Source organism: Pseudorasbora parva, chromosome 1, assembly GCF_024679245.1.
Source record: "Pseudorasbora parva isolate DD20220531a chromosome 1, ASM2467924v1, whole genome shotgun sequence".
NCBI lineage: Eukaryota > Metazoa > Chordata > Actinopteri > Cypriniformes > Gobionidae > Pseudorasbora > Pseudorasbora parva.
In genome coordinates, this window is record NC_090172.1 from 49,913,599 (window position 1) to 49,940,536 (window position 26,938).

Consider the following 26,938-nt stretch of genomic DNA (forward strand, 5'->3'; position numbering starts at 1 on the left):
CAGCAGAGGGAGCTATTTCCGCATGTTTTGTATCTGCGCATGGGGGATGGGCGATTACACTCAGCTGGCAGGGAGAGCTCAGCTTGCAGACAGGATCATTTAAACGGAGCTATGGTGAGCAATGTAAGTCTTTTAACTTCTCAAATTCATTTCTATGAAAGTTAAGCTTGCAAAGGCATGAACTGAAACGCGTGCCAGACTGAACTGGCGTTGTGAATGTATGCCGCGAATGTAGTCGCAATTACCTCAGCTTTCATCACTCGTGCAGTTAGTGCTCAGTGCTGTGATACTCGCGCGGTGACTCACTCATTATATTGAACAGACACGTTCAGTTTTTAATTATAGTGTCTTCTCTAACTCAGTCACAGTAATGAAGTTGGTGGTGTTGGTAATTGGCCTCACAGGGCAGCGAAGCATTCTGGGAATTGTAGTCTTTCATCCCCATGAGACAAAAATACATTTTCTGTCTTTTCTCAGTCTAGAAGGCACCAAATTCAAAAATAATTTCACATTTCTACTGCATTGATGACCCAGTTTAAATACAGATTCATCTTCCCAGCGCTGAAGTACCCCTTTAAGACTTATGTGGAATTCATGGAATGGTTGGATTTTCATCTTCAGACTACAGCTGCCCCCGCAATCCACCTACTTACTGTATGATACATACCACACACATGGAAAGCACTTGTGATAATCACAAGCTGTTTCGTTTCCTAACTGCAACACAACCTAAAGGATTCAGGATGCATGGGATGTGTTTTAATGGTCTACTGGAAAAATAAGATAATATTTCTGCAGATTCTGTAGATGAACCTCCAAATACTATGTGGAAAAACACCTAGATTCCACCAGGACCTAAAAAATCAGTAAAGAACAAAAAAAAATAAAAATGTTTTACCAGTATACAGGATACCACTATGCTCCTACAACTAAAACATCTATGAATACCTGTCATTCTCTTGTGACGTTGCATGAAAGTTGAGAAAACGCAGTCATAAATTCGATTAGAAACATGGTAATTGATTTTATTCTATTCTGTTCTGTTGGACATGCATACTCATTAAACCAAGCTGGAAAACAAAATCAGCCTTGCAAAGTGACCTAAAAGTCTAACTGGAATCAAATCCGTCTTTGAAGGAAAATCCCTAGATGTTGACAGTCAGGGGAGGCATATGCAATCTCAAAGAAAACTTCTCTAATGGCCTGAAGACAGACTGCTCACAGATTCACCAGTGAATGCGTTTTCTTGGAGTGAACAAACCGATGAAAGGAATGTACTTGGTTCAAAACAAGTTAAGCTTTTCTGACTGATACTGTGGTGTTCTGTAGATTAAGATCATTTCAACTTGTTCCTTAGTTTGTAAAAACAAGCCGATCAGCTGACACTAATGCATTTTTGTTTTGTTTTTTACATGAGAACAATAAAATCCTGGATAGCACCAGTGTTGTAAATCTTACTAAAGCTATTACAATTTTTACAAATCATTTTCAGGAATGAAAGCTAAAATCAAATAAATATTACATGAAAAACTATTTTATATATATATATATATATATATATATATATATATATATATATATATATATTTAGGGCTGTCAAACAATAAAAAATTTTTAATCGCGATTAATCGCATGATTGTCATGAGTTACCTCGCGCTTAATCGCAATTTAATCACAGATTTTTATTTGTTGGAAATGTATCTTAAATTAAGTTTGAATTAAGTTTTTAACACTCTAATCAACATGGGTATATGGACAAATATGCATGCTTTATGCAAATGTATGTTTATTATTAGTGAACCCATATAATTCTTATTCAATAATAATCAATAAAACAGCATGAAGATTAGATATGTATCAAAGGTCATAGACGTTTATCAAAGAGCTTGTTCATGTCTCTTAAGACTAGCTTAAAAATTCAGAATAAGCAAGGATTTCTCTCATTTTAAGAATATAAATAAAGGTAGTATTACTGGCAGTTTAGTTCAGAACAGGGCACAGTTCGTATGAAAAACTGGTAATGTGAACGCTGTCATGCGGACCTGTGAGCACACCAGTACCACACCATACCCGGAGGAGGTCCATAGTCCACGAGTAGGAATATAGTGTGGCCTCTTTAAGAGAGGCGCGAACTATGCCTCGATTCACGTGAACAGTGTGAGAAACGGAGCGTTCTTGTTCAGAAGAGTAACCTGTGCATTCGTTTTAGCCGATTTCTAATGCATTTAGTTCAATATAACACATGTACTGTACGTGGTGATGTGTCAATGGTTTACCTCAGACATGAGCGAGAGTGAACTTCAGTTTATTCACGCATCGCGCTCGGACTGCAGAGAATGTGAATCAAACAGAAAATGCGCGCTGCGTTAACGCGCGTTAATAAATGTAGTGCCGTTAAAATGAATTTGCGTTAACGCGTTAACTTTGACAGCCCTAATATATATATATATATATATATAGAGAGAGAGAGAGAGAGAGAGAGAAATATTGCCTTTAAAAAATGTAACTGGTAAAAAAAATTAAAGCTTAACAGAACTATTTTTTAAAATATAAAAACTATAAAAATGATAAAAGCAAACAAATTAACAAAATATACTTCCTAATTCCTAATATTAATAAATAATGCAATTGTATATACATACTGGATACAATAGCATCACAATTTTTGAGAAATGCCAGAAAAGGCTCCAAAATCAGAAAGTAGTCTGAGCGGGACTGTCAAATGGGTAAATGTAAGTGAACTTTAAAAAAAAGATATGTGAAACTTATATTATTTCTTCCAAAAAATGGGTCATCTCTTCTGTAAATTGTTCTAGGTATGCATAACATAATTCCTTAGATGATTTTTCTCCACCTTAGCAGTACTTAGTCATCCCTTTCTGGCATCACTGCACACAATGTGTGAAAGCTGTTGGTTAACCAGCTTTATATGGTCATGACCGTTGACTCATGGAGATTAAAGACTGGACCCCTGAATCTCAATTCAATTAGAGTTTAGACAGTAAACAGAATTTGAGCTTTGATAATACACTAAAAGCTTACACTAAGTTAATACACTAAAAGCTGTCTGACAGCCAGTCAAACTCATCAGATAAGTAAGAGCCCTTTGGTACCTTCTCATCATAGACGATGCCAGGCCGAATCTCCGGAGCCTGGTACCCGGGCGTGCCCTCGACCCCTAAAGCTCCCTCGTGAAAGGACTGCCGGGAGATGCCGTAGTCGGACAGCTTGATGTTTACAGAGTCTTCCTCGTCCAGAGACCACACCAGGATGTTGTCAGACTTGAGGTCGCAGAAGATAATGTTCTTCTTGTGAAGATATGCCAGGCCTGTCACGATTTGATAGGCCACTTTGAATGTGAGCATGTGGCCCAGGGGCACGTAGAGAGAACCTCAGGACAGTCAAGCAGAAAGGACAGATGTCAATTTCAGTTTGTTTCTCAGACACCCCCGCTGTATGACCTCAGAAGAGTTACATGGACTTTTATGATACTTTTATGATGTGAGGCTGAGTAAATGATGACAGAGTTTTCATTTGTGTATTTGCAGTATTTTTTTCTTCTAAGTTTTGCTCACATGTCTGATGCCATCAAATGATTGAAGCATAAAATGTTCACCTTAAATAAATCGACAGCTGAATTAAAAAGCATGAGTGTGTGTGTGTGTTTATATTTATATTATATTCATTTATTATTAATTATAATATTGCCTGATCATTAAGGCTGATATTTGATTTGGTATAAAGTAAAGATGCATGCTAGTTTATCATCTGCTAATGTGTCACCTTTTGCTTTCTCTTCCAGGATGGTGTTGAGGCTACCCAGCGGTGCCAGCTGCAGGGCGAAGCACAGCGGGTGTATGCTGATGCCCACCAGAGCCACGATACACGGGTGCTGCAGAGAGTGGAGCATGCCGGCCTCCTGACGGAACTCTGAGAAGCTTCTGGCAGCGTCCATGGACTGCAGGTGCTTAACCATGGTGTCTGTGAAGAGATACATTCAAGATGGCATTATTAAGCTGCAGGCCTGAATAATTCAGCTCAGACTTTCACCTTATTGAATGGTTATCAATGTTGAGTGCAGAAATAACCACATTCAAACTCAAATAAGCATGTGGATCTGGAACTCTACAATATATAGTATATGTGTATTTGTAAAAATTAAAAATTAAAGAAGGCATTTGTATTTCATGAAATGTTACAATTATTGAATGTACTATTTTTTTTTCTTTAATACTTGCTACTGTACTGATTTTAATAAAATGAAAATTTTTCTTATATATTGATTATTTGTCCTGGATGTGCTGGCAGTACATACTGTGAGGTTAAAAGGGCAGTGGTCAAGGATCAGGTTTTACACAACCCAAACTGACCTCTCCCATTAAGAACCATAATAAAAAGATTGAATCCAGTCTGAGACCTCAAAGAGGAAACCTGTAACTGTTCCCTGACCTGCAACTAAATGCTCTGATTTACAGCTGCAGGGTTTTAATGGCTCTGGTTACTCACATGTACTTAATCTGAGCTGGTCTGGGGTCAGCGCCTGCCACTGTAAAGTCTTAATGAGCACTGCTGCAGTTTCTCTCCTGCTGTGTCGCACATCACCATAAAAAGTTTGTTTTATGCTGCAACGGTAGCTTGGTCTCAATGATGACGAAAGGAGTTTAACATGCCTTTCGTTAGTGTTTGTGAGTTCCAAATTGCAAAAAAAAGGTTTGTGCCGTACAGACATGATTTATTATATTTGGCCAATGGACCACCAGGCTTCCGTGTGTCTTTGGTTATTTCCACTCAAATTCAACAACTGACTCCTGGAGAACTGAAGTCTGCAACTTCAGGCCAGTTTTTACTGACAGCATTTCCTATTTGTATAAATCAAGATCTATACTAACATCAGTGTGTTTGGGTTATTTCACCATGTGTTTTTTTCAAAGTAGGCCACAGTGTTTTATGACGTTTTGCTAGATCATCTTTTCCAAAACAAACAGGAGAAAAGTGAACTGAAACCAAATCTGAAATGAAAAAAGTGATGTGAGAGTGATGACTTCCTCTTACAGTACATGTAATGCTCCTTCTTAAAGGGTACATAACACACAAAGTTTCTGCCAATCTCACGTTAATCTTGATTACATATAGAGTATTATTGCATAGCAAAATTGTCTGTCCATAAATTAATTGAAATATAATTAAACGTTTCTTAAACATAATGCTGTAATTATAGGGAGTCCTTAGGCGACACATTGTAATATTAAAGGTTAACAACAGAGCCCAACTATTAGCCCCAATTGAGTTATTTATTTTTAGATATAATAATCAACACTCATAGGCTTTTTTGCATTAACTTCTAAATCTAAAATATATATTTTTCTTCTCCAATTCATTGTTAAAGGGGGGGTGAAATGCTGTTTCATGCATACTGAGCTTTTTACACCTTTAAAGACTTGGATTCCCATCCTAAACATAGACAAAGTTTCAAAAACTAATGTTGGACGTTTGATGGAGTATTTCTGTGTTAAAAATACTCCTTCCGGTTTCTCACAAGTTTCGGCGAGTTTTTTTCGAGTATGGGTCTATTTGACGTTAAATAGAGCGGAAGGTCCTTGTATGGGCTGTACAGGCTCTTCTCCCGGAAGGGTGCGCGCGCGTCACTAGAGGGAGAGAGAGGAAATGCACGCTGTAAACAGTCTCTCAGCTGCAGATCCAGTCGTCCGTGAACACTTATGTGGCGCGCCGTGCTACACTTTATTCCTATGGGTGACGTCGAGCGACTTCAGCGCTTCAGCACAGCATTCCGGGAAGGCAGCGCTGCATTTGAACCGATTTGAACGCAGAAATGACGGGAAGCTTCAAGGCATCGCTTCAGTCGCGTCGCAAAGTGGATTTCCACGGTCACTGCTGTCACAGGACTTCACCAAATCATACCAAAGAAGTGTGTTTTTGACAGAGCGGTCCTGCTTTGGAAGATGCCGGTGAGTAAATCAACTTTAAATGTCTCTGCTATTGGCTACCGTCGCATGAGTAAACATCAGTAAACGATACGATCGCGTGCTTCGTCATTCAAATGCGCTAACGGTTACTCCATTGTTGTTCTGTATAACACTAGTCTGACTCTGACGTGCAAAACCGTTTTGCTTGCTACCTCTAAGGTCTAGTCACATACAATAGTCCATAAACCGAATCATGTCCTCATAAACTGCACACAAAGGCCTCTAAATACAGTACATACCACAGAGATGGACATCCTGATGTTGCCGTTTCTCCTGTTCAATATATTTCAGCCTCAGATTTGATTGTGTATCATTATCTGTATTAGCTGAGATAGATGGGTTTCTCCACGCTTGAGGACGTCACCGCTTTGCGCGCTCATCATTCTTTAGCTCCGCCCACACGATACGCCTCCAGGCGCTCGGTTTTTTCCGGAAAGACTCGGTACAGCCCATATTTCTTTTATAAATATGATAAAACTAAAGACTTTTCGGAGATATGAAGGATGCAATACTACTCTATAGGTACTCAAGATTGACATGAGATTGACTGAAACTGAGTGTTTCACCCCCCCTTTAAAAAATAAAATCATTTATACACAGCTGTCAAATGATCAGTGACAATCAGATTTATTTAAACATACATTAAATAAACACGACATCACTAACAGATTAAAGGTGGGATAGGTAGGACTGATCTAAAACACTTTTGTCCAAATTTGTTTAAACTTTCTTTATATGTCAATACATAATTAAAATGTAAGTACTCTGAAAGGGAGAGTATGAAAATCGAGTGACTCTAGACTTTTTAATCTGCAATAAACACCGCTCATTATTTTAGTTCGGGACGAAACAAATGATTGGCTTGGGTGACTATCACTCTCTCTCGCTACCATGGCGACCACCGCTTTCGCTACAGGATCTGCCCACATGCGCGCGCTCGTTTAATTGGAGCAGTTCAAGAGACACGAAACCTAGGCAAAATAATGGCAAAGAAAGAGCATTCAAAATTCACAGTGCCGGGTTTTGCAGTCAGCGAAGGCAAACAATGCAAAAAAAGGAAGACAGTACGAGAAAAGGCAATGCACAAAAAGTCTTTGGATAAACAAAAAAATCAAACGCGAGTGAATATCTGCGTGGCTTTTCAACGAGAACTGAGGGACCTGAAAAACGACTCATTGCTGGCTGTATTTCTGCTGGACAGGTAATCTTTCATTTTATTATACATTTTTTTGGTTTATGTTTTCATGAAGCATGTATCACTAACACATGAAGCTGCCTAATATAGCTAACATAACATTACTTAGCATAAAGTTACAATATAATACACTTAGTCATTAGTAGAGATGATAAATACTCAATATGCTTAGCTCAAGTTAATCGCTGTCGTGTTGAATTTCACAAAATTTAACTTTAGATAACAAAATGCATGTGTAAAAGCTCATACACCGCATCCAGGAACTTTTTTTAGAACTAAGTTAGCTTTAGCTGCTGCTAATCAACAATCATCAACAATGTTTTCATCATGGAAACTCTTACATGCAAAACACAGTGTATGTTATGAATCTTACACGAAATTCATCTTCATTACAGTATAACTGATGTTATTGGAAAAACATGATGCTACCCGTTTTCTTTGCCTTGTAAATATAATTAGCTTGTTACCGAATCTAACAAAAATATATTTTAAACTCTACCAGTATCTGTATTCTAGCTTGATAGTGAGTACTAAAATACATCGTATCTGTTTATATTCATACTGATAAAGTTAGATGTTTTATTGCATGTGATTCTGATGTCACTACATGCACACTGCTCGTCTGAGGTAAATAATGTGTCTTCCAGCTGATTGGTCGGTGAGGCGTGTTCATGTATTTTGGGGGCGTGGCTTTGGAAAGAGCCCAGAAGGGAGAAGGTGGAGTGAATGGAAATAATGAGCTGTCTTTAAAACAGTCGTGAGAAGTCTACAGACACTCATTTTTTATACTTTCTTTTTCAGAGTACTTACATTTTAATTATGTATTGATATATAAAGAAAGTTTAAACAAATTTGGAAAAAAAAGTTTTTTAACCAATTCCTACCTATCCTACCTTTAAGTAGAATATAATAAATATATAGGCTAATATAGGTATATATATTCATATATTTAGTGAAATAGTTTGTTTCTCTAGTGAACTAACAGCTGTGGACTCTGAATGACTCCTGAGGTATGTGGTGCTACGGTACAATTGTTCTCAAACTGCTTTGTCTTTCCATGGTTAAAACAGCGATTACACAGCATATGATACATTTCAGCAAGTTGTAATGCATCCTCAACATACCTTAAGTCAAGAGATATCACCCGCACACCGCTGTTTGAACTAACGCATCTACACTATGATCAGTCACATCAAAGAGCGTCAAAATGGCATTATCGTTTGAAATTTGTGATAAAATGGACAGAATACTTAATATGTTTGTGTGGGAACTGAAGTATGAAGTATGTTCCGGACTTAAAACAAGCTGTTAACTTTTAAAGATTGCATTCGGAACCGGAACACACGTGCACTGAAAGCCCTGTACCAAAACGGTTTGGTACGATTACGTGTTACAAATGCACCTTTAACATATTTAAATTATATTCGTAAATATTGTTATTGAGCTTTCCTATCTAATCTATTTTACCTGTCTATATTGAAAAAATCTGATCATTCTCTCTGTATCTATATCTACACTAAGCATTTCACACTATTCTATTGCAGGCTTTTATATTGATTATTTGTATTTATTTATTTTTTGGCACAAAAGCTGATAAGGATTCTGGAAGCTTCCTCAGAGGCCTCATCCAAAGGGCAGATGCCATCCATTGTTGAGATTAGTTACCATAGGGCACCACTTTACAGACCATAAAACTTCAGAACGTGAATGTACTTGACAAAAAGATAGGGAACTTTGAACAAGAAACGTTTGGAATTCATGAAGAAGATAAACTTTGCGTCATAAAAGTATATGTCTTGATTTATTAGAAGTCTTTATTGTAAAGAAATCTCTAGAATGAGTGGGAAGGAATAAATCAACGGAGACGTAAAACTGGGAACTGCTGAGAGACCCATTCAAACAGCAGTGAAGGAGCCTGATGAAGAAATAGTGTACATAACGGCTGCTGATGGAGAGAAACCGGCAAACCTAGTTTTTTTTCTTCAGCTTGCTGCAGGAGCTCTCTCTCCTAGCAGTATGAGTTATGACAAACTGCACATCATAAATAGTTGGAAAACATTTCACAGGATTAGGGGAAGCGGACGGAGGAGCAGACAGAAAAGGCGAGAGGCCTTCAAGGTCAGAGAAACTCAGAAACTAGTGGAGTGTGACACAGCTCAGAGGAAAATCATTATATTGAGATGTGCAGCCAGCATTGAAACTTTCCGCTGTTTGATAACTTTTTACATTCTCTCCCAGTAGATCATTATATTTTAAAGAGGTTTATTTTGCTTTTTTTAAGCATTTGATCTACTAACGGGAAAAAAATATACAAGAAAAACATGTTTTTTTTCTCTATTCATTATGACTATACTGTACAACAACAACAACTAGGCTCCTTGAAAAGGGGAACAAGATGCTATGGGAAACGCCTCAGTGTGACCAGTGTCTGAAGCATGTGTCTAAACAGGACAACTGTATTGGCCGAAAACAGCTTATCATGTCATTACCTTCTACTTCAAATTTTTACCTGAGAAATTAAAACCCCCCCGGAGACGAGAGATTTTTGCATTTTATTTCTGAAAGAAAAAAAAAACCTATGATGAAGCAAATATCATCATAAAAATGTCATTGGAGGAATTTTTGGCCATAGGCGAAAGACTACAGCCAGCAGAGGGAGCCATTTCCACATTTTCAACCGGCGCATGTTATATTAGGTGAAAGTTATCCAGTGATTCAGTTGCGGTGGCTTTGGGAGGGGCCTCACAGGGTAACAAAGCATTCTGGGAATTGTTGAATTTTCTCAGTCTAGAAAGCACCAATTCAAAAATAATTTCACATTTCTACTACATTATTGACCCAGTTTAAATACAGGTTCAACTTCCCAGCGCTGAAGTACTCCTTAAAGGAGACGTGGCAGGCAAAGGAAGCATGACAATAAGACATAGCGTCTCATTCCCCTTCTCAGGGAGCCTAGATTCGATTTGTTTCGAAAGTCCTCGCAGGGCCAAGCATTAGTGGTCAGCTCAAAGGCTTGCAATTATTTACCAACTGAAAGATTTCTTTAAGGTAATATGGCCAGGATCAAAAGAGACCCTGGCCAGTCACTTCAGGGGGACATAAAAGCGTCAACCCCTTGGATCACCAGGGAGCCTGACTCCTGCTTTCCTAGTAACCAAATCAGCCTACAACCTACAGCACTCTCACAGAGGCTGGATTCAATGGATTCTTGAGATGGAAGTACTAGAAAGCAGAGATAACTCTGCATATCAACCCTCTAAGCAAGGAGAGTAGCTCAGCCAAAAAAGGGGGCTCTACAGGACCTGCAGAGCACTATTGTAGCTCTGGGGGAGTGGACTTCTTTACATAATGACTCTCATAAATACACAGACCCCGTTACAGGTCCCTCAGCAGATCGGCATGGTATGCTTGCAGCACTGCTATAGTGTGCAAAGCAGCCCCAGCCTGACCCGCTGCCATGTATACACTGCCATTTAAGCGAGATGTAAATCTAAGGGGCTTAGATGGCAGGGTCAGAGCTTTCAGGGTCGATGTTCCCCCCTTTAAAAGATAGCTCGTGGGCATCTCTTCAATGGGAGGCATTGAAACATATCCATGCTAACACACCCCCTCTACGTTGGCATAATTAGCACGCTGAAATCGATGGATGAGGGCTGAATACGGATTCTTCCATGCTTTGTCGATCCCTGTATGGAGATCAAGAAGAAAGCAAAGGCATACGGGAGTTGGGCGGTTATGTCCAGATCGAAATCGCTCATCTAATCTGCCATGAGTGACTCCCTCCCGTACATGGGGCAGGCAGGCTGAGAAGGCTCAGTTATTCTAACCTCTTCGCCTTCATTAGCCATCTCTCCACCCGATCAGAGGATGTAAGAGATAATACATCCTCCTCTAGAGATCACTCTCATCAGCCATCTCCTTTTCGAACTCCTTAGCAAGCTCTACCTGTGATCTCCCATGATCACAGTTTCCTCCTCGTTTCTCTTTGAGAAGAGGGATAAACGAGAGCTTTTATCTTCAAGCTTTCCATCTGAAAATGCTCAAAATGCACGCATGCAGCCCTCTACAGCCTTTTTTTAATGAACATAGATGAAACGGTTCAGATTTTTACCTGCCCTGGTAAATTGCACAAAATTTTAAATTGTTTTTCACCCACGTAACCTTGTAAACAGTACTTTAAGATTTTCAGTCTAATGGGTAAATATAAAGACATTGAATCATTTCTTAAATAATTTCTGAAACCGTGCAGTTAATCATTGCAAAGTCTTCACTGCATGAATTACAAATTGAATATAGACTAATCTTTATTAGAGCTACAAAAAGAGCAGTGAGTGATTTTTTCTCCGTCTTTTGTTATTTAATCAACATTAATGACACAGACAGCAACCGGTTTATTAGGCTAAATTCACTTTAGGATCTTACGCACATTTTTTATTATTTGTATTGTGCTTTTCACAATATATAGTTAGTTTCGAAGTAGCTATGCCAAGTTATGCCAGCAGCCATATCATCCTAGCCTGACGTCGTCATACTCAATTCTAGTCAGAATATGAGTCTGATACTGCTCCATTGGGCTGTGATTATGGGGCGTGTTTCAACCGAACTAGGAACGACATCAATTGGATAGACCTATTCCCAGAAAAGCGCTATATAAATGTAACTAATTAATATTATTATTATTATACATTTCAGAATACATAAATAACTCTCAATTTATGTATTCAATTCAGAGCAATGAATTAACTGATTTGGTGTGTTGTTGTTTTTTAGCACAGATTAAAGTTGTTAAAGGGTAACTAAACCCTAAACCAACTTTTTTTAGTTAATGATCTGCAAGACTGGGGCTTTATTAATGCTGTTTATTCATTCGAGTAAATGTTTTGACATTTGGGTATAAAGTGTTTTAATTCTATAATATATGGTGTAAAAACGTCTTAGTGCTGCCCTCTTAAGGTTGAACGGTGGCTACTGCAGTCGAATTTTCCTATTGGACGTTGTGGTGCTTTGTGACGTAGGATGGTACTTCCAACGGCTCACTATCCACGCCCCTGGCACGAGCTCACCACGCCCTTAGAAATGTTTTCCCGTGATCACATGATGAGAACGGCTTCAGCCCAGTATGAGCGCTCGTGTAACATGAAGTAGAAACATTATGAATGAAATTCTCTCGTCACTTGCTTTTAACATCCTAATGAAGAAAATATAGATAAATAATGCAGTTGTAAGTACATGTTAAGCTTTTCTTGTGATATTTTGCCGCCCGTCACATCTAAAGGTAATTTTTATACTTCAGCCGCTTTCAGACAAACCCTGACACGCAAATGGTTGCCGTGGTAATGAACAACAACACTGTAACGTGCTGGCGTATAACGTTATAGTCTAAATTTTATTTGAGGAAATCTGTTGTAATAGGCTATTAGGTTTGAACTTATTGGTCCTGTGCTTTTTGCATCGTCGGCATCGGGAGTTAACGCAGTTTGAGCCTGTGGCTCGATTGATAAGGCTCCGTGTCTACAGACATTTCACCCTCCTCCACTTCAGGTGAAGGTGGTGGAGAAAAGTCCTCTACTTTAGATGACCGCTCTGTTGCAAAGCTACTGTCCTCACTCCAGCCACTATCCATCTTTGTCTGACAGCTGTCACTGTTGTCACTACGGGTCTCAGGTGCACGCTCCCCCGCTCAGCCCCGCCCTCGTCTCGTCCCCTCTGTCTTCGCCCACTTTTGCAGCATTTTTCAAATATTGCCAGTGGGCGGAGTTAGGCTGTGAACAGGGGTTTAGTTAACCTTTAAATATTTGTAATATTTAAACAGAAAAAAAAAATGGCATGCATTGATGAGTTAATTTTGACAAGCCTAATAAATATACATTAAGAGTTAATTGTAACAATATTACACTTTTAATATACTTTCAATCAAATAAACACAGCCTTGGTGAGTATGAGTCATTTGGATGAAAAACTATTAACAATCAAACAAACAAAAATAGCTAACACCATATCTATCTGTTACTTTGGTAGTGGCTACAAAAGTTATTTTATAAATCAGTATTTTTTTTCTTGTTCTAAATTTCAATTTTAACAAGCAAAACAATACTAGCAAACCATTCCAAGATAATAACTTGTTTCTGCAGCTCACTAGGTTTTGGATTGGAGGACACACAACGGGAGAAATCCAGTGAGGATTAGAGTTTCTCTGTTAACAGGAAATTCCAGTAGTCACAGATGCTGTGCATCCTACTGCGAGCCTCGAGTAGAACGACAGGACTTTGACCTCTGAACTTACGTACGCCTGCTGGAACACATGGCTTACTTTCCCCGACTGATCACCTCTGACTTTAAATTTTTTCATCAAGCAGATCGAATGCAAATCCAAACATCACAGTGAGCGGAACTATCCGATCACAGCCTAAAGATAATAATGGCTGCTTTCAGAGGAACTGCAGAGTCAGTACAGAAGCGTAAATTACCTGTGCTACTGTTGAGCGATTGCTGCCTGCATTTCTTGAAGTGGAAGCGTTTAATAGCCACCGGATGACCTCTGTATTTAGCTCTGTAGATGATGGTGCCGCTGCCACCTTGACCCAGGATATCGGCTTCCTCTTCACTCCACTGCAGATCACTCTTCAACAGGAACAACCTGAAACACACACATATAGATGTTCTCACCATGTATGTATGTTACATTTGTTATTGAATTAATAAAAAAAAAATTATACTTTAATTCAGCAAGGATGATTAAATTTATTAAAAGTGATAGACATTATAAATGTCTTTACTATTTCAATTTTAAATAAATGCTGTTTATTTAAACGTCCTCTTTATCAAAGAATCGTAAAAATGAAGACTGGAGTAATGATGCTGAAAATTAAAATTCAGCTTTGCACCAACTGAAATAAATAACATTTTACAATATATAACAATGCTAAGAGCTGTTAATGTGTACTAATATTTCACAATAATACTGTTACAGTACTTTTAATCAAATATATGCAGTCTTGGTGAGAATAAGAAAAACCCCACAGATCCCAAACTAAACATGCATTCTGACTTTTGACATTTTGTAAGATGTCTATTATTTTCCAACCGCTTTATTATCTCTTTCCAGCTCTATTCTTGCGGCTGCTGTTAAATCAAACCCAATGTCTGTCAATACAAAATGAGTCCATTCAAGTCAGCCGTAATACCTAATCATTTCCATTTAAGTGCCATATGGGAACGTCATTTCATTTGACATGTGCTTTGAACTACCCCGCTGGCTGATCGTACGTACAGATGCTTTTAATGCTCTCCTTCCACAGAACTTCCTTATGGGCGTGTGATACAAACTTGAGGCAAAGATATTAACAGGAAACAATAATTCATAAGATATCAAGCCAAGAGGATTATACTGTTTGCATAATCATATAAATAATTGGTAAAATCATTCATCCCTTCTGTATAATTAAAGACGTCTCCAGGCCACACTGCTGTTGTAATGAAGTTCATGCAAATCTTTTGCTTTTAACTTGAGTGTTTCATAATGTGAAACTGTTTTTGTTCAGATGCCAGAGTGTTGCTATTGTTAACTAAGAGTCTTAAAAAGTAGTTTGTTAATTAGAATATTATAAAGCTGAAAACAATTCAAATAAAAATATTAGAAAAAAACGACAAAAAGAACATAACTTCAAATATAAAAATACAAGCTAATTCAAAATCTTAATAAATACTTTAACAGTGTATAAATAACACTAAAATAACAATGGTGGCAGACTTAGCAGATTTTTAATGAATAATCTTATCTTGTGGCTTGCATCCATCAAGTTCTGGCATTTATTTAGTATTTAATTTGCTCCATTATCCAAAAATAGATCTCCGTACATGATTATCATGATTAATACATCTAATGCTGAGTTTCCAGGAAAAATAACTATATTCTGACATTCAGCATGACTGATAATGACAGCATGATTGATTTTGGTTACACTGCCCATATATAAATACCACACTTTTTAAGAATTATTTTTGAAGTTTAAGAATAAGATGAAAACTTGCTGATGTAGTTGTTTAGCCTGAATAAATAAGGTTTATCAAAAACTGCTGATCATGTCAAAATGAGTTAATACTCATTAAGGTTGATATTCACAGTAGGCCTGTTATAAAGTCTCTTCAAAGAGAGAGTTTAAAGGTCACTTTTTGTGAGTAAAGCAATTTAACTTGACCTTATTAGTAATTCCAAACTGTATTAAGAACATATTCCAGTAAATCTGGTGTTACAGTGGCTCTGTTCCAAACACTAGTGAGCTGCCTCGGTGTACTGCCTATACGCAGAATCCAACTGAAATGAAATCTCATAAGTGACTGATGTAATACTCTAATGATACAATACATAGCACATATAGATACTGTTTAATTAGGTTCTTTGGGTCATTTCTATTTTCTAATGTGAAAAAAAAAAAAAAACTTTCATTTGAAAGTGATTGCAGCACCAGTATTTGAAACTTATATTTAAACATTTCTGTGGAACGCCGTCTATCATATTTTGTGCTTGTCGCAATGGCTTGCATGATGTAAATTAATAAACAGATAAATAGATAAACAAATGTGATAATATTTATAGTAATAGTATTATCTTTCCCTTAATTTATTATTTTCTGCTTTTATATATATAAAACATTTTTTTTAAATAGTATTTATTTGTTAATTAATGTTAATATTTATTTTTACATTTATTTATTTATTTATTTATGCATTAATTTATCTTTTTATATTTCCGTGTGCAACATGGAAATAAGGAGGGCGGTACTTGTGTAGCTTCAGCACATCATTGGTTGAGAGCTCAAGCACAGAATCGTCAGACCAGCTGAGCAGATCAGTAAATGACGGCCGGATAGTTCTTTCACAGACACCAAACAACTTCTCAATGTTTCCAGCAGTTTGACCCATTGAGAGATAAGTTTCAATGGTACTTATAGTAGTGCCATTTAACTCGCACAGATTTTGAACTCGGCAGGTTGTAAGTTCAGCTCTTGCATGTGTATACTATGGCGGGAAGTTTCACAAACGTTAGAGAGTTGCGCTACTTAGCAAATGAAGTCGAAAACAACGCATCAAATTACTGTTGTTAAAATGTGATGTGTTTATCGGTGTTTTAGGAGGGTTATATTCCGATGTGAATGTGGAAGTACAGACTGAAATGTTACCGCAATAATTGATAACGTTAGACACTCTGCAAAATATGCCCCAGCACATTCAAAAGCTGTGTGAGTCAGATGGTAGGTGGGACGAGGACGACCATCATATTTTTTTCCGATAAGTACCATTGAAACTTATCAGAGCCATTTGAAGCACGCTATTTGATGGACAGATGCATTTTTATGGACTTCGAAAACAGTAGGGAACTAACTGCAATTATAAAGCTTGGATTAGCCAGGACTTTTTTTAAAGGTGCCCTAGAAGGACAAATTTAATTAACTTTGCCATAGTTAAATAACAAGAGTTCAGTACATGGACATCACATACAGTGAGTCTCAAACACCATTGCCTCCTCCATCATATCTTGTTTGTGAAAAACACTATGAAAAAACAAGCGATTCTCAACATAACGCCACACATAACATTTTGTCAAATGACAAAGGTTTATATTATTTCCTATGCCAGCGTTGTCATAAAATACAACAGTAGATATGTATGTCGATCCCTTTTGATGGATTGAAATCTAAATTAGCCTAAATTTCATCATTAACAACTCATTTCAACTCAGAAACTAACTACGCTTATACTCCACCGTCACCTTCACCATCTAAGTTGAAATGATAGTCATTGGACAAAGCTTCTAGTCAATTTGTTAAATAAATATACATTTTTGAGAACTGAAGTATGATAATTTTGTAGCGGATGAGTAGTAAACATGACACTGACTATTTTGAGTGGCTTCTCCATTACTTTGTTTGGCTAAATAAATCGACTTTTAAATCAGTACTCTACTGTCAAACTGTAACGTTACTGTACAAACAACATATTTACGCGCTACCCAGTTCAGTTCGTGATTCAAAGTTAAGAACAAAGTTAAGTTTGATCATTGTCATGACCATAGACCGTAAAAACATGACGGATGGTATATATGTGTTAGCTGTCATTGAGCCGTGCAGTGAAACAGCCAATCAGAGCAGAACTCTGCATTAATATTCACGACCCTCCCAAATAAGGAAAAAACAGAGCATTACGTCCTAGGGACAGTTTCTAGGGTTGTAAATGGACCTGTAAAACCGTATCTGGACAATTTTTGACCTTAAATAAGCCACATACCCTCTATTTAGATATCAGAGAACAATTTAAAATATTGTTTCAATCATTCTAGGGCACCTTTAACATAACTCTGATTCTATTTGTCAGAAAGAAGAATGTCATCTACACCTAGGATGACTTGAGGGTAAGTAAATCATGGGCTCATTTTCATTTTTGGGTAAACTACCCCTTTAATACCAAAATGTGTTTTTTTGGTAAATCAAAATATAAAAATGTGCTAAGTCTGTAAAATCATGACATCACAAATTCATCTTCCTTTTTACTTTAAACCTGATAAATAAAATCAAGTCTTACTATAGATTTTTAACATTAAAATTAGTGTTTCATGTTGATTTCTTAAAATGTTTCAGCCCTGCTGACAACTAGAGTCTGGATTGAACAAGTAGCTTGCAGTTCCATGAAAGCATTGTAATTCACTTCGCATGAAAGCTTCTGCCAAATGCACAAATGTAGTAACCCTGAGATTTATCAATTCATAATTATGTGATTTTCAAATCCCAATATAAAGTATGACATCCCACTGGGACTTTTATCCAGCTCTTTGGCGCACAGGAACCTCTTCAAAGAGATTTGTCTGACATTCTGCTTCCATTTTAACATCTGGATTAATAATCCAATTTATGTGATGTACCACAACCGCACAAAGAACACACATCTCATGCCAAGACAGCGCAGCAGCCCACCGAAAGCCTTGTTTATATTTGTGCTATAACTCAACCCTAACCCACTTTTACTCAGCTCGATTAAATACATCTTAAGAATGGTTATTAGGACCAGGTGTGCAAGGTTTACATTGAATACAAAGCTTAAATGCCAAATGGAGAGCACATATCAGAGCTGCACGATTCTCGATAAATTAAGAATCACAATTTTTTGTCTAAAATGGAGATTGCCATACTTCTATGATTCTGACCAAAAAATAGACAACAAAATATTAAATTGAACGAAATCATTTTTTTTTTTTTTTTTTAAGTCAATGTCTCATTCATAAAGACTTTATGGGATGAATCAGCATTTGTGAATGAATCTGTGATATGAATGATTCAATGACAAGCAGCTCACTTGTCATCACCTCCTGGTGTAACGATAAGCAATACAATACATAGGCTACAAGTGCCAAAAGACTTTAAAAAGATGATTTACTCATATTTTGATTACAACCAGAGACATCAGTTTAGTATAGTTTATACCCAATGTATAAACTTTTATCCCAGTAGCCTACTATTTTTATAATGTATTATTTAAATGTTTGTAATACATAAATAATGATGTGTGGTTGAAAAGCTGCTTCATAAACTGTACATTTACAGGGCAGCTGCTTTACCCAGATCAGCGCGAACGCAGATTTGAGTGTTGCAGTGTGATGATGATCCTACTAAAGTCTCTAAAGTATTTGCTTTACACAGTTTCACATCGGAAAACGAGAGTAGTGTGCCAGCAGCAAGTGTTTTGTTGCTGCCTGCATAAAAAAATGAATGAAAGCGTTCATGTCGGAAGCGTGATGACCGACTCTCATTCACAGGCAGCGACAAAACATGCACTGTTCATGGCGTTTGCGATGCGTAATAGACATAGCAGAATCGTTGTAATTTAGAAATGAGTCTGTGTAGGTGTTTAAATCGAGATTGAGATCTTTTAATGATTAATCGTGCAGCTCTCACACATATATGCCAACATGTTACTGCACAACTCAATGAACTTCAGTAAGGACAGACGCTACAGCCAAAATCATATCTTAATAAACGGTTATAATCGATTACACACACACACACACACACACACACACACACACACACACACACACACACACACACACACACACACACACACACACACACACACACACATATATATATAAATAATCACAATATAATTACATGCCTCACAAACTAACAAACTATATTTACTCCTTGTCCAAACTTTTGTTCCATCCAGATTGTACTATTGTAATGCTCTCTTGGCAGGCCTTCCACCATGCACTGTCAAACCTCTGCAACTGATCCAAAGTGGTCTTTAACAAGCCGAAGAGAGCGCCCGTCACCCCTCTCTTCAATTTGCACTGGTTGCCAATAGCTGCTTGCATCAAATTCAAGACAGAACAACCATGGCTCTGCACCCATATCTGAACTCACTACTACAGACCCATGTGCCCTCCAGAAGTTTGCCTTCTTTAAGTGAACGGCGCCTTGAGATGCATCGCAAAGAGGCACAAAATAACTGCTTGATTTGATTGCTTGTTCTCCTTATTTGTAAGTCACTTTGGATAAAAGCGTTTGCTAAAAGATTAAATGTAAATGTAAAATGTCAAAAGATGGTTAGCAACTTCATGCTGACATCTTACCGTGAAGGGAAGTCGGTCATGAAGAGCTCGGGGACCAGCTCCTGTAGTGGCACGGGCTGTTTGGGATGGTTGGGGCAGGTGATGTGCTCCTTGTCCACGGCTGCCAGGACACAATCCTCCATGTTGAAGTAGTGGACGGTGCTTTGATTGGAGCCGGACAGAGGCAGGGGGTCGGACAATCTGGGTACAGAGCTGCAGTAGGGACAGGGAGCGTACTGCTCGATGAGACGAGAGCCGTCACTTTCGCTGGCTGTCAATGCTGACCAGGGGAGAAGGGGAGAGATAATTATGGGCATGAAATGCTAAAGGCATGCATGAATATGGATGCTCTTCTTTATATAAAAATAGACATTAATCATTCCTTAATGAAAAGGGCTCAAGAGAAAAGAGCAGATTTAAAAGGTCCTCATTATTCAAATGAATCAACATGGCTACAATGGCTTTTTGGCTAAAGTGATGGTTTCTCTGACCAGAAAAAAAACTTAGCCTATAACTTACTTACTAAAACCTACTAAACACACACAATCAGCGTTACATGCATATGTTAATAATCTCTCACAGCAGTTAGCTGTTTGTTTACCCACAAACATTTGTGTAGAGTGGAAAGCACAGTGTCACATGTGAAGTCCTGATGAATAACTGGTGAATTGAGCAGGTGCGCGCTGATGCGTCTGGTGTAATTAACAGGCTTTGTGTGGATTAATGAATCAATCACTGCTGCAGTATAAACTAAAGTATGACTCATCCCATCTATACGAGTTCAGTGTGTTTGTACTGCACCTGTGTTGTTGACTGACAGCGCGTTAATAGTGTGAAGCAGCTTTGCACTCACACACAGCATACTTCCACAGTGTGTACTGCAACAGACAGCTGCACATCCGTATTAATACCCTACGGTTATGGATGTAGGATGTTTGTCAAGATATCATCACACTTGCCATCCTAATTATGAAGCTATTTTAGTCTATTTGTTTTCTGTTGGGCTTGAAATAAGTAATGTTGTCACTTTTAATATTTTATTATTATAAATGTATAAAATATTTAATTTCTATTACACTACACATCATTGATTTTTTTTGTACTGTACTTATAAGTCTTGTGCACACTAATACGTTTTTATTTGAAAACGTATCTTTTTCTCTCTCCGCTTTGGCCTTCAGTTTACATTGAGCCTTCGTTTTTGTCCTGCGAAAGTGAGCTTTTTGAAAACGCTTTCTCAAGTTGATACATTTGAAAAAGCCGTTTTCACGTTGTAGTGTGGACTGTGAAAAATTAGGTATTTGAAAATGATGATGCATGTTTAGTCATGTGATGCCTACCAAACGGAAAGATATGTTCATACTGCTATTGTGCTTGTTACGTGCTATTTAATTTCACACTGTTGCTAAAGATACACTCACCTTAAAGATTATTAGGCACACCATACTAATACTGTGTTTGACCCCCTTTCGCCTTCAGAACTGCCTTAATTCTATGTGGCATTGATTCAACAAGGTGCTGAAAGCATTCTTAGAAATGTTGGCCCATATTGATAGGATAGCATCTTGCAGTTGATGGAGATTTGTGGGATGCACATCCAGGGCACAAAGCTCCCGTTTCACCACATCCCAAAGATGCTCTATTGGGTTGAGATCTGGTGACTGTGGGGGCAATTTTAGTACAGTGAACTCATTGTCATGTTCAAGAAACCAATTTGAAATGATACGAGCTTTGTGACATGGTGCAATATCCAGCTGAAAGTAGCCATCAGAGGATGGGTACATGGTGGTCATGACATGGTCAGAAACAATGCTCAGGTAGGCCGTGGCATTTAAACGATGCCCAATTGGCACTAAGGGGCCTAAAGTGTGCCAAGAAAACATCCCCCACACCATTACACCACCACCACCAGCCTGCACAGTGGTAAAAAGGCATTATGGATCCATGTTCTCATTCTGTTTACGGCAAATTCTGACTCTGCTATCTGAATGTCTCAACAGAAATCAAGACTCATCATACCAGGCAACATTTTTACTTGCTGTAGTAGCTCATCCGCCTCAAGGTTGTGTGTGTTATGGCTTCACAAATGCTTTGCTGCATACCTCGGTTGTAACGAGTGGTTATTTCAGTCAAAGTTGCTCTTCTACCAGCTTGAATCTGTCGGTCCATTCTCCTCTGACCTCTAGCATCAACAAGGCATTTTTGCCCACAGGACTGCCGCATACTGGATGTTTTTCCCGTTTCACACCATTCTTTGTAAACCCTAGAAATTATTGTGCATGAAAATCCCAGTAACTGAGCAGATTTTGAAATACTCAGACCAGCCCATCTGGCACCAACAACCATGCCATGCTCAAAATTGCTTAAATCACCTTTCTTTCCCATTCTGACATTCAGTTTGGAGTTCAGGAGATTGTCTTGACCAGGACCACACCCCTAAATGTATTGAAGCAACTTCCATATGATTGGTTGATTAGATAATTGCATTAATGTGAAATTGAACAGGTGTTCCTAATAATCCTTTAGGTAAGTGTATGTCACTTTGTACACTCTTCATATCGCAGTCCTGCAGAAATGGCAGAAAATGTACTTGCAATTGCTGTCCTGCAGCAAAACATGAAAGCAGTTGCGGTGACTGAGTGTGATCTGGATGCATCAGTGTATGCTGAGATATAAAATGATCCTGCAAGAAGAATAGCGTGATAACTTTATGATGTCTGTTTCGTCCGTATCATCTCAGTAATCTTTTATGAGGTTTTACACATGTGCAGTAAGGTGAATTTAGCGTTTTCCAATGTTTCAGTGTGGATGAGAAACTTGCTTGAAAATGCTAGTGTGGACAGAGAGTGCTACAAAAACGCAGTTTTCAAATGTATCCGGATTAATGTAGACGTAGCCTTAGATGTGAGTACTTTATTCATCTATTTTTTATTAAAAGCGGACTAAAGTGGCATTCTTTAAACTGCAATGCATTTGTGTGGTCAGAATAACAGAATTGCACACATTAAAACATTCAGAATGAAGGAATATGTCTACAACCAAATAAAAAAATCTGACTTATGGACCTGTCAATGAAATAAAATATTTAAGAGATCATATCTATAGTGATTTAGATGTGGACTGGGATCTGAGAAACTCAAATAACATTCGGAGTCCTTACCAGGAAACCACTGCTCTATTAGAGCATTAACGTGATCAGTGATGAAAGCCATCGCAGAGAAGTCCCTCGTCTCCGACTGGCAGATAATCTTGATGCCTCCGCTTTTCTTTTTCTTCCAGTTTAGGTCAGATGACTCTACACTGTGGATAAGAAACAGTCTTTTCTTTATGCGAATCTATGCACACACTAGGGTTAGGATCTGAGTCAGATGTTCACAGTGTTATTTTTGTATTATTCATATTCTATTATAGCAATATTAAAAAAAATTTAATACAAAGTTTTAGGAAATATTGATTATCACAAATAATAAAAATACAGCAAATAGACTACACACCTAAGGCATAAGATAACTCATTATGGACTGTATATCAATTTCATAACAACAACAAGTTTTTCTTGGGGAAAAGGTAATATGCAAAAATATACAGTATTGTTTTAGTATTGTTTAATATAGTATTTCTTTTTATTATTATTATATTTTCAGTTTATTATATTACAAAAGTTTTCATTTTAGTTTGTTTTAATCATTTCTTGTGTGCTTTAGTCATTTTTATATTTCATATTTTTATTTTGCTTTAATTTCAGTTTCAGTAATTTTGGTACTTTATTCATTTTAGCACTTTAAGTTTTCATCTAATATTTACATTTTATAAACACTTACTAACCTAAGATATCCGCCATCAAAGGTGACTAGCAGCCCTTCCTTCCAGTAGATGGTCTGGTTGCGACGGACACGGAATGTGCTGCAGCGATTTCGCTGCTGGTTCCCCGCAAAGCTGTAGATCACGGTACTGCGGTTCCTCTGGTTTTTCATGTTCTTTTTGGTCTCAAATGCCTATAATGAAAAAATAAAAAGTAGGAGACCGACATCAAATCAGTCCACTAAAACCAGCCAGACATAAAAAAGACAGTGATCAGCTTCAACGACACTTTCGCCTGAGAACTTGCCATAAGGAAATGCTTTAAAATACATGGCCTAGCCTTCATTCGGACATTGAATGATTGAGCAGATTTGTTTGGTTTAGAAAGTGTTACCAGTAGGTGGTGCTACAAATTTGAACGATATTCTCAGGGCAATGTGGCGTTGATACAAAGAAAAATTGTCAATATGCAAAAGCTTTGCCAAGATAATGACTCACATCCTGTTTGGTGTCTTCGCCAGCAAAATTGTTAAGACTTTTCTGGAGAATAAAATCCAGTAATTGAATTTGTGTGGTTTTGTCTTTGTCTGACCTGAACCAACTTTGGTAAGGATTCAATAAACACTGTAGAAGGAAAAGAACAAAAAAAGCAAAAGCAAAAAAATATATATATGCAAAATTGGTCCAAAATAGCGTGAAGTATCACCCTAGAAATACATGAAGTGAAGAATCATAACGTTCATCATGGTGAAATTATGATTTCTGGCTGGATTTTATGCACCTAGACCACTAGATGGCGATGTCACCAAACTGGTCTTGTAGAATCAGGAAACTTGTATAACAAGTATTAATGCCAGTCAGCCCAAGCCTTGCAAAGATATGTCTCACTTCCTGTACGGCATCCTCATCGTCAAATTCATTGATACATTACTAGGGCTGAAAGATCAATTTAACTAAAACGGCAATATAACTTATCAAATCACGAAGACTTTTATTTAAATAAATACACAATATTGCCAAAAGTTGGGATGTCTGCCTTTACATACACTTTAAACCATTCAATCCGTAGAGTTCAATATGGAGTTTGCCCACCCTTTGCAGCTATAACAGTTCTATCAGGTTGAGGTCAGGACTCTGTACAGGCCAGTCAAGTTCCTCCACACCAAACTTGCCCATCGATGTCTTTATGGACCTTGTTTTGTGCACTGGTGTGCAGTCATGTTGGAACAAGAAGGGGCCATCCCTAAACTGTTCCCACAAAGTTGGGAGCATGAAATTGTCTAAAATGTCTTGGTATACTGAATAATTAAAATTTTAAGTTAAACTTGATCATTATATCTTTGTGAGTACTGTCTATAAAAGAAAAAGAAAAAAAACGTATTGGTGCTTGCAACATGCAGTATTACATTTAATGCCCAGAGCCCCCACTCAGCTAAAACGGCAGTTATGGGGGCATGCGTTTAACCACTTAGCCATTGTAAAATTCACCTAGTGTTTTAGACTGCTAGCTGTAGTCTCGCGCTGAAGTCCTGTGGGAACTCTACTTGTAGCCGGAAAAAAAGGCAAATAGTCCAGTTGGGAAGAGCGTAGTGTCTGTGTGAAGAGTGATCTCATAGCTCTGCTCATCGGCTCATCGGTTCTCAGTATCGAACATATGCGAAAGAAGCGGTTTTCGATTCTGAGCTGCTGATCTGAGAACCGTTACACGTTCAGTTGCACGCACATGCTCAGTATCAGCTCATCGAGAGTTCTCATCAGTTCTCTCAGCAAAACGTGTCTCAGTTCTGTGAACTGTTGGAGTTACAAATCAAGATATTCGTTTATTTAAAGTCGGAGGGACTCTCACTGATGTCAGAAAGTGAGTAACTAAAGTAACTTGTGGGATCAGTGCTGATTTGAGATGCGAACCGTTCAGAACGATTCAGTCCGATTTGGTGAACTGGTTTGACCGAACATCACTAGACTAGAGTGATGATCGGTTCACAAGCGAAAAAGAAGGTTCGCATTTGAGCCTTTCCAAATTGTTGCAACAGAATGCGAAAATTGGCAGCGAACACTTTGACAAGGATGACTAACTTACACAGACACAACACTGTGGGGCCGGTTGAAGAAAAATGCCATTCTGTGGTCGAAGACGGGTGCAACCACTGTAGAGGTATTGTAAACTTTAATTATCTTTCCATTTGGACACACCGCTTGAGGAAATATGTGCAGTAATAAAGTAATCATGCTTTACACACACAACGCTCTTCCCAACTGGACTATTTGCCTTTTTTCCGGCTACACTGAGTTCCCATGGGACTTCAACGTGAGATACAGCTAGCCGTCTAAAACACTATTAAGGTGAATTAAAACAATGGCTAAGTGGCTAAACGCATCTCGTTGTCATGTAAGGGCCCTGTTCATGTTGGACAGACATTTTAATTGCATTTTGTGTCTGTTAAGAGACACAAAGACACCCTTTACGTTTATGCCCCCATAACCGCTGTTTTAGCTGAGTGGGGGCTCTGGGCATTAACACCCCTCTAACAAACTTCACACTTGCCACAATGCAGTCAGGCAAGTACTGTTCTCCTGGCAACTGCTAAACCCAGACTCGTCCATCGGATTTCCTGATAGAAAAACGTGATTCATTACTCCAGAGAACACGTCTCCACTGCTCTAGAATTCAGTGGCTGCGTGCTTTACACCACTGCATCTGACACTTTGAATCGCACTTGGATGCAGCTGCTCAGCCATGGAAACCCATTCCATAAAGCTCTCTACACACTGTTCTTAAACTAATCTGAAGGCGACGTAAAATTTGGAGGTCTGTAGCTATTGACTACAGAAAGTTGGCGACTTCTGCACACTGTGCACCGCAGCATGCGCTGACCCCGCTCTGTTATTTTAGTTGGCCTACTTCGTGGCTGAGTTGCTATTGTTCCCAATTGCTTCCACTTTGTTATAATACCACTGTTGACATGGAATATTTAAAAGTAAGGCAATTTTACGAATGGACTTATTGCACAGGTGGCAACTTATCAGAATGGCCCGTTCTTTCACAAATGCTTGTAGAAGCAGTCTGCATGCCTAGGTGCTTGATTTTATACACCTGTTTTATTCACATGTATACAATAATGATAACAATGACAATATTATTATTGTTATTATTATCATTATTATAAATATGCATATTGATATATAACAGCACAAATATTTTGCCAAAAAATTGGCAAAATTGGTACCTGGAGTGCCTTACCATGCGTTTTCAGGGGCTGCTGTAAACTTCCAGCCAGAAGCATTGTCATTATGTGGCCTCTATGTTTGCAATGACTGCAATTATGACTTTTATTGGTCAGTTAAATGGCCATC

The 26,938-nt window shown here is 38.1% G+C and overlaps 1 protein-coding gene across 3 annotated transcripts in view; it reads right to left on the minus strand.

The window, feature by feature from the left end:
• Nucleotides 1–26,938, minus strand: part of lrrk1 (leucine-rich repeat kinase 1) — a 156,323-nt gene that overhangs the window by 79,844 nt on the left and 49,541 nt on the right. For all 3 annotated transcript variants that reach the window (XM_067444785.1, XM_067444791.1, XM_067444796.1), the window contains 6 exons: nt 23,609–23,778; nt 22,944–23,083; nt 19,805–20,063; nt 13,647–13,816; nt 3,784–3,981; nt 3,114–3,391 (listed from right to left, as the gene is read on the minus strand). In XM_067444785.1, the coding sequence (XP_067300886.1) occupies nt 3,114–3,391; nt 3,784–3,981; nt 13,647–13,816; nt 19,805–20,063; nt 22,944–23,083; nt 23,609–23,778 (1,215 nt within the window). The remainder of the gene's footprint in view (nt 1–3,113; nt 3,392–3,783; nt 3,982–13,646; nt 13,817–19,804; nt 20,064–22,943; nt 23,084–23,608; nt 23,779–26,938) is intronic.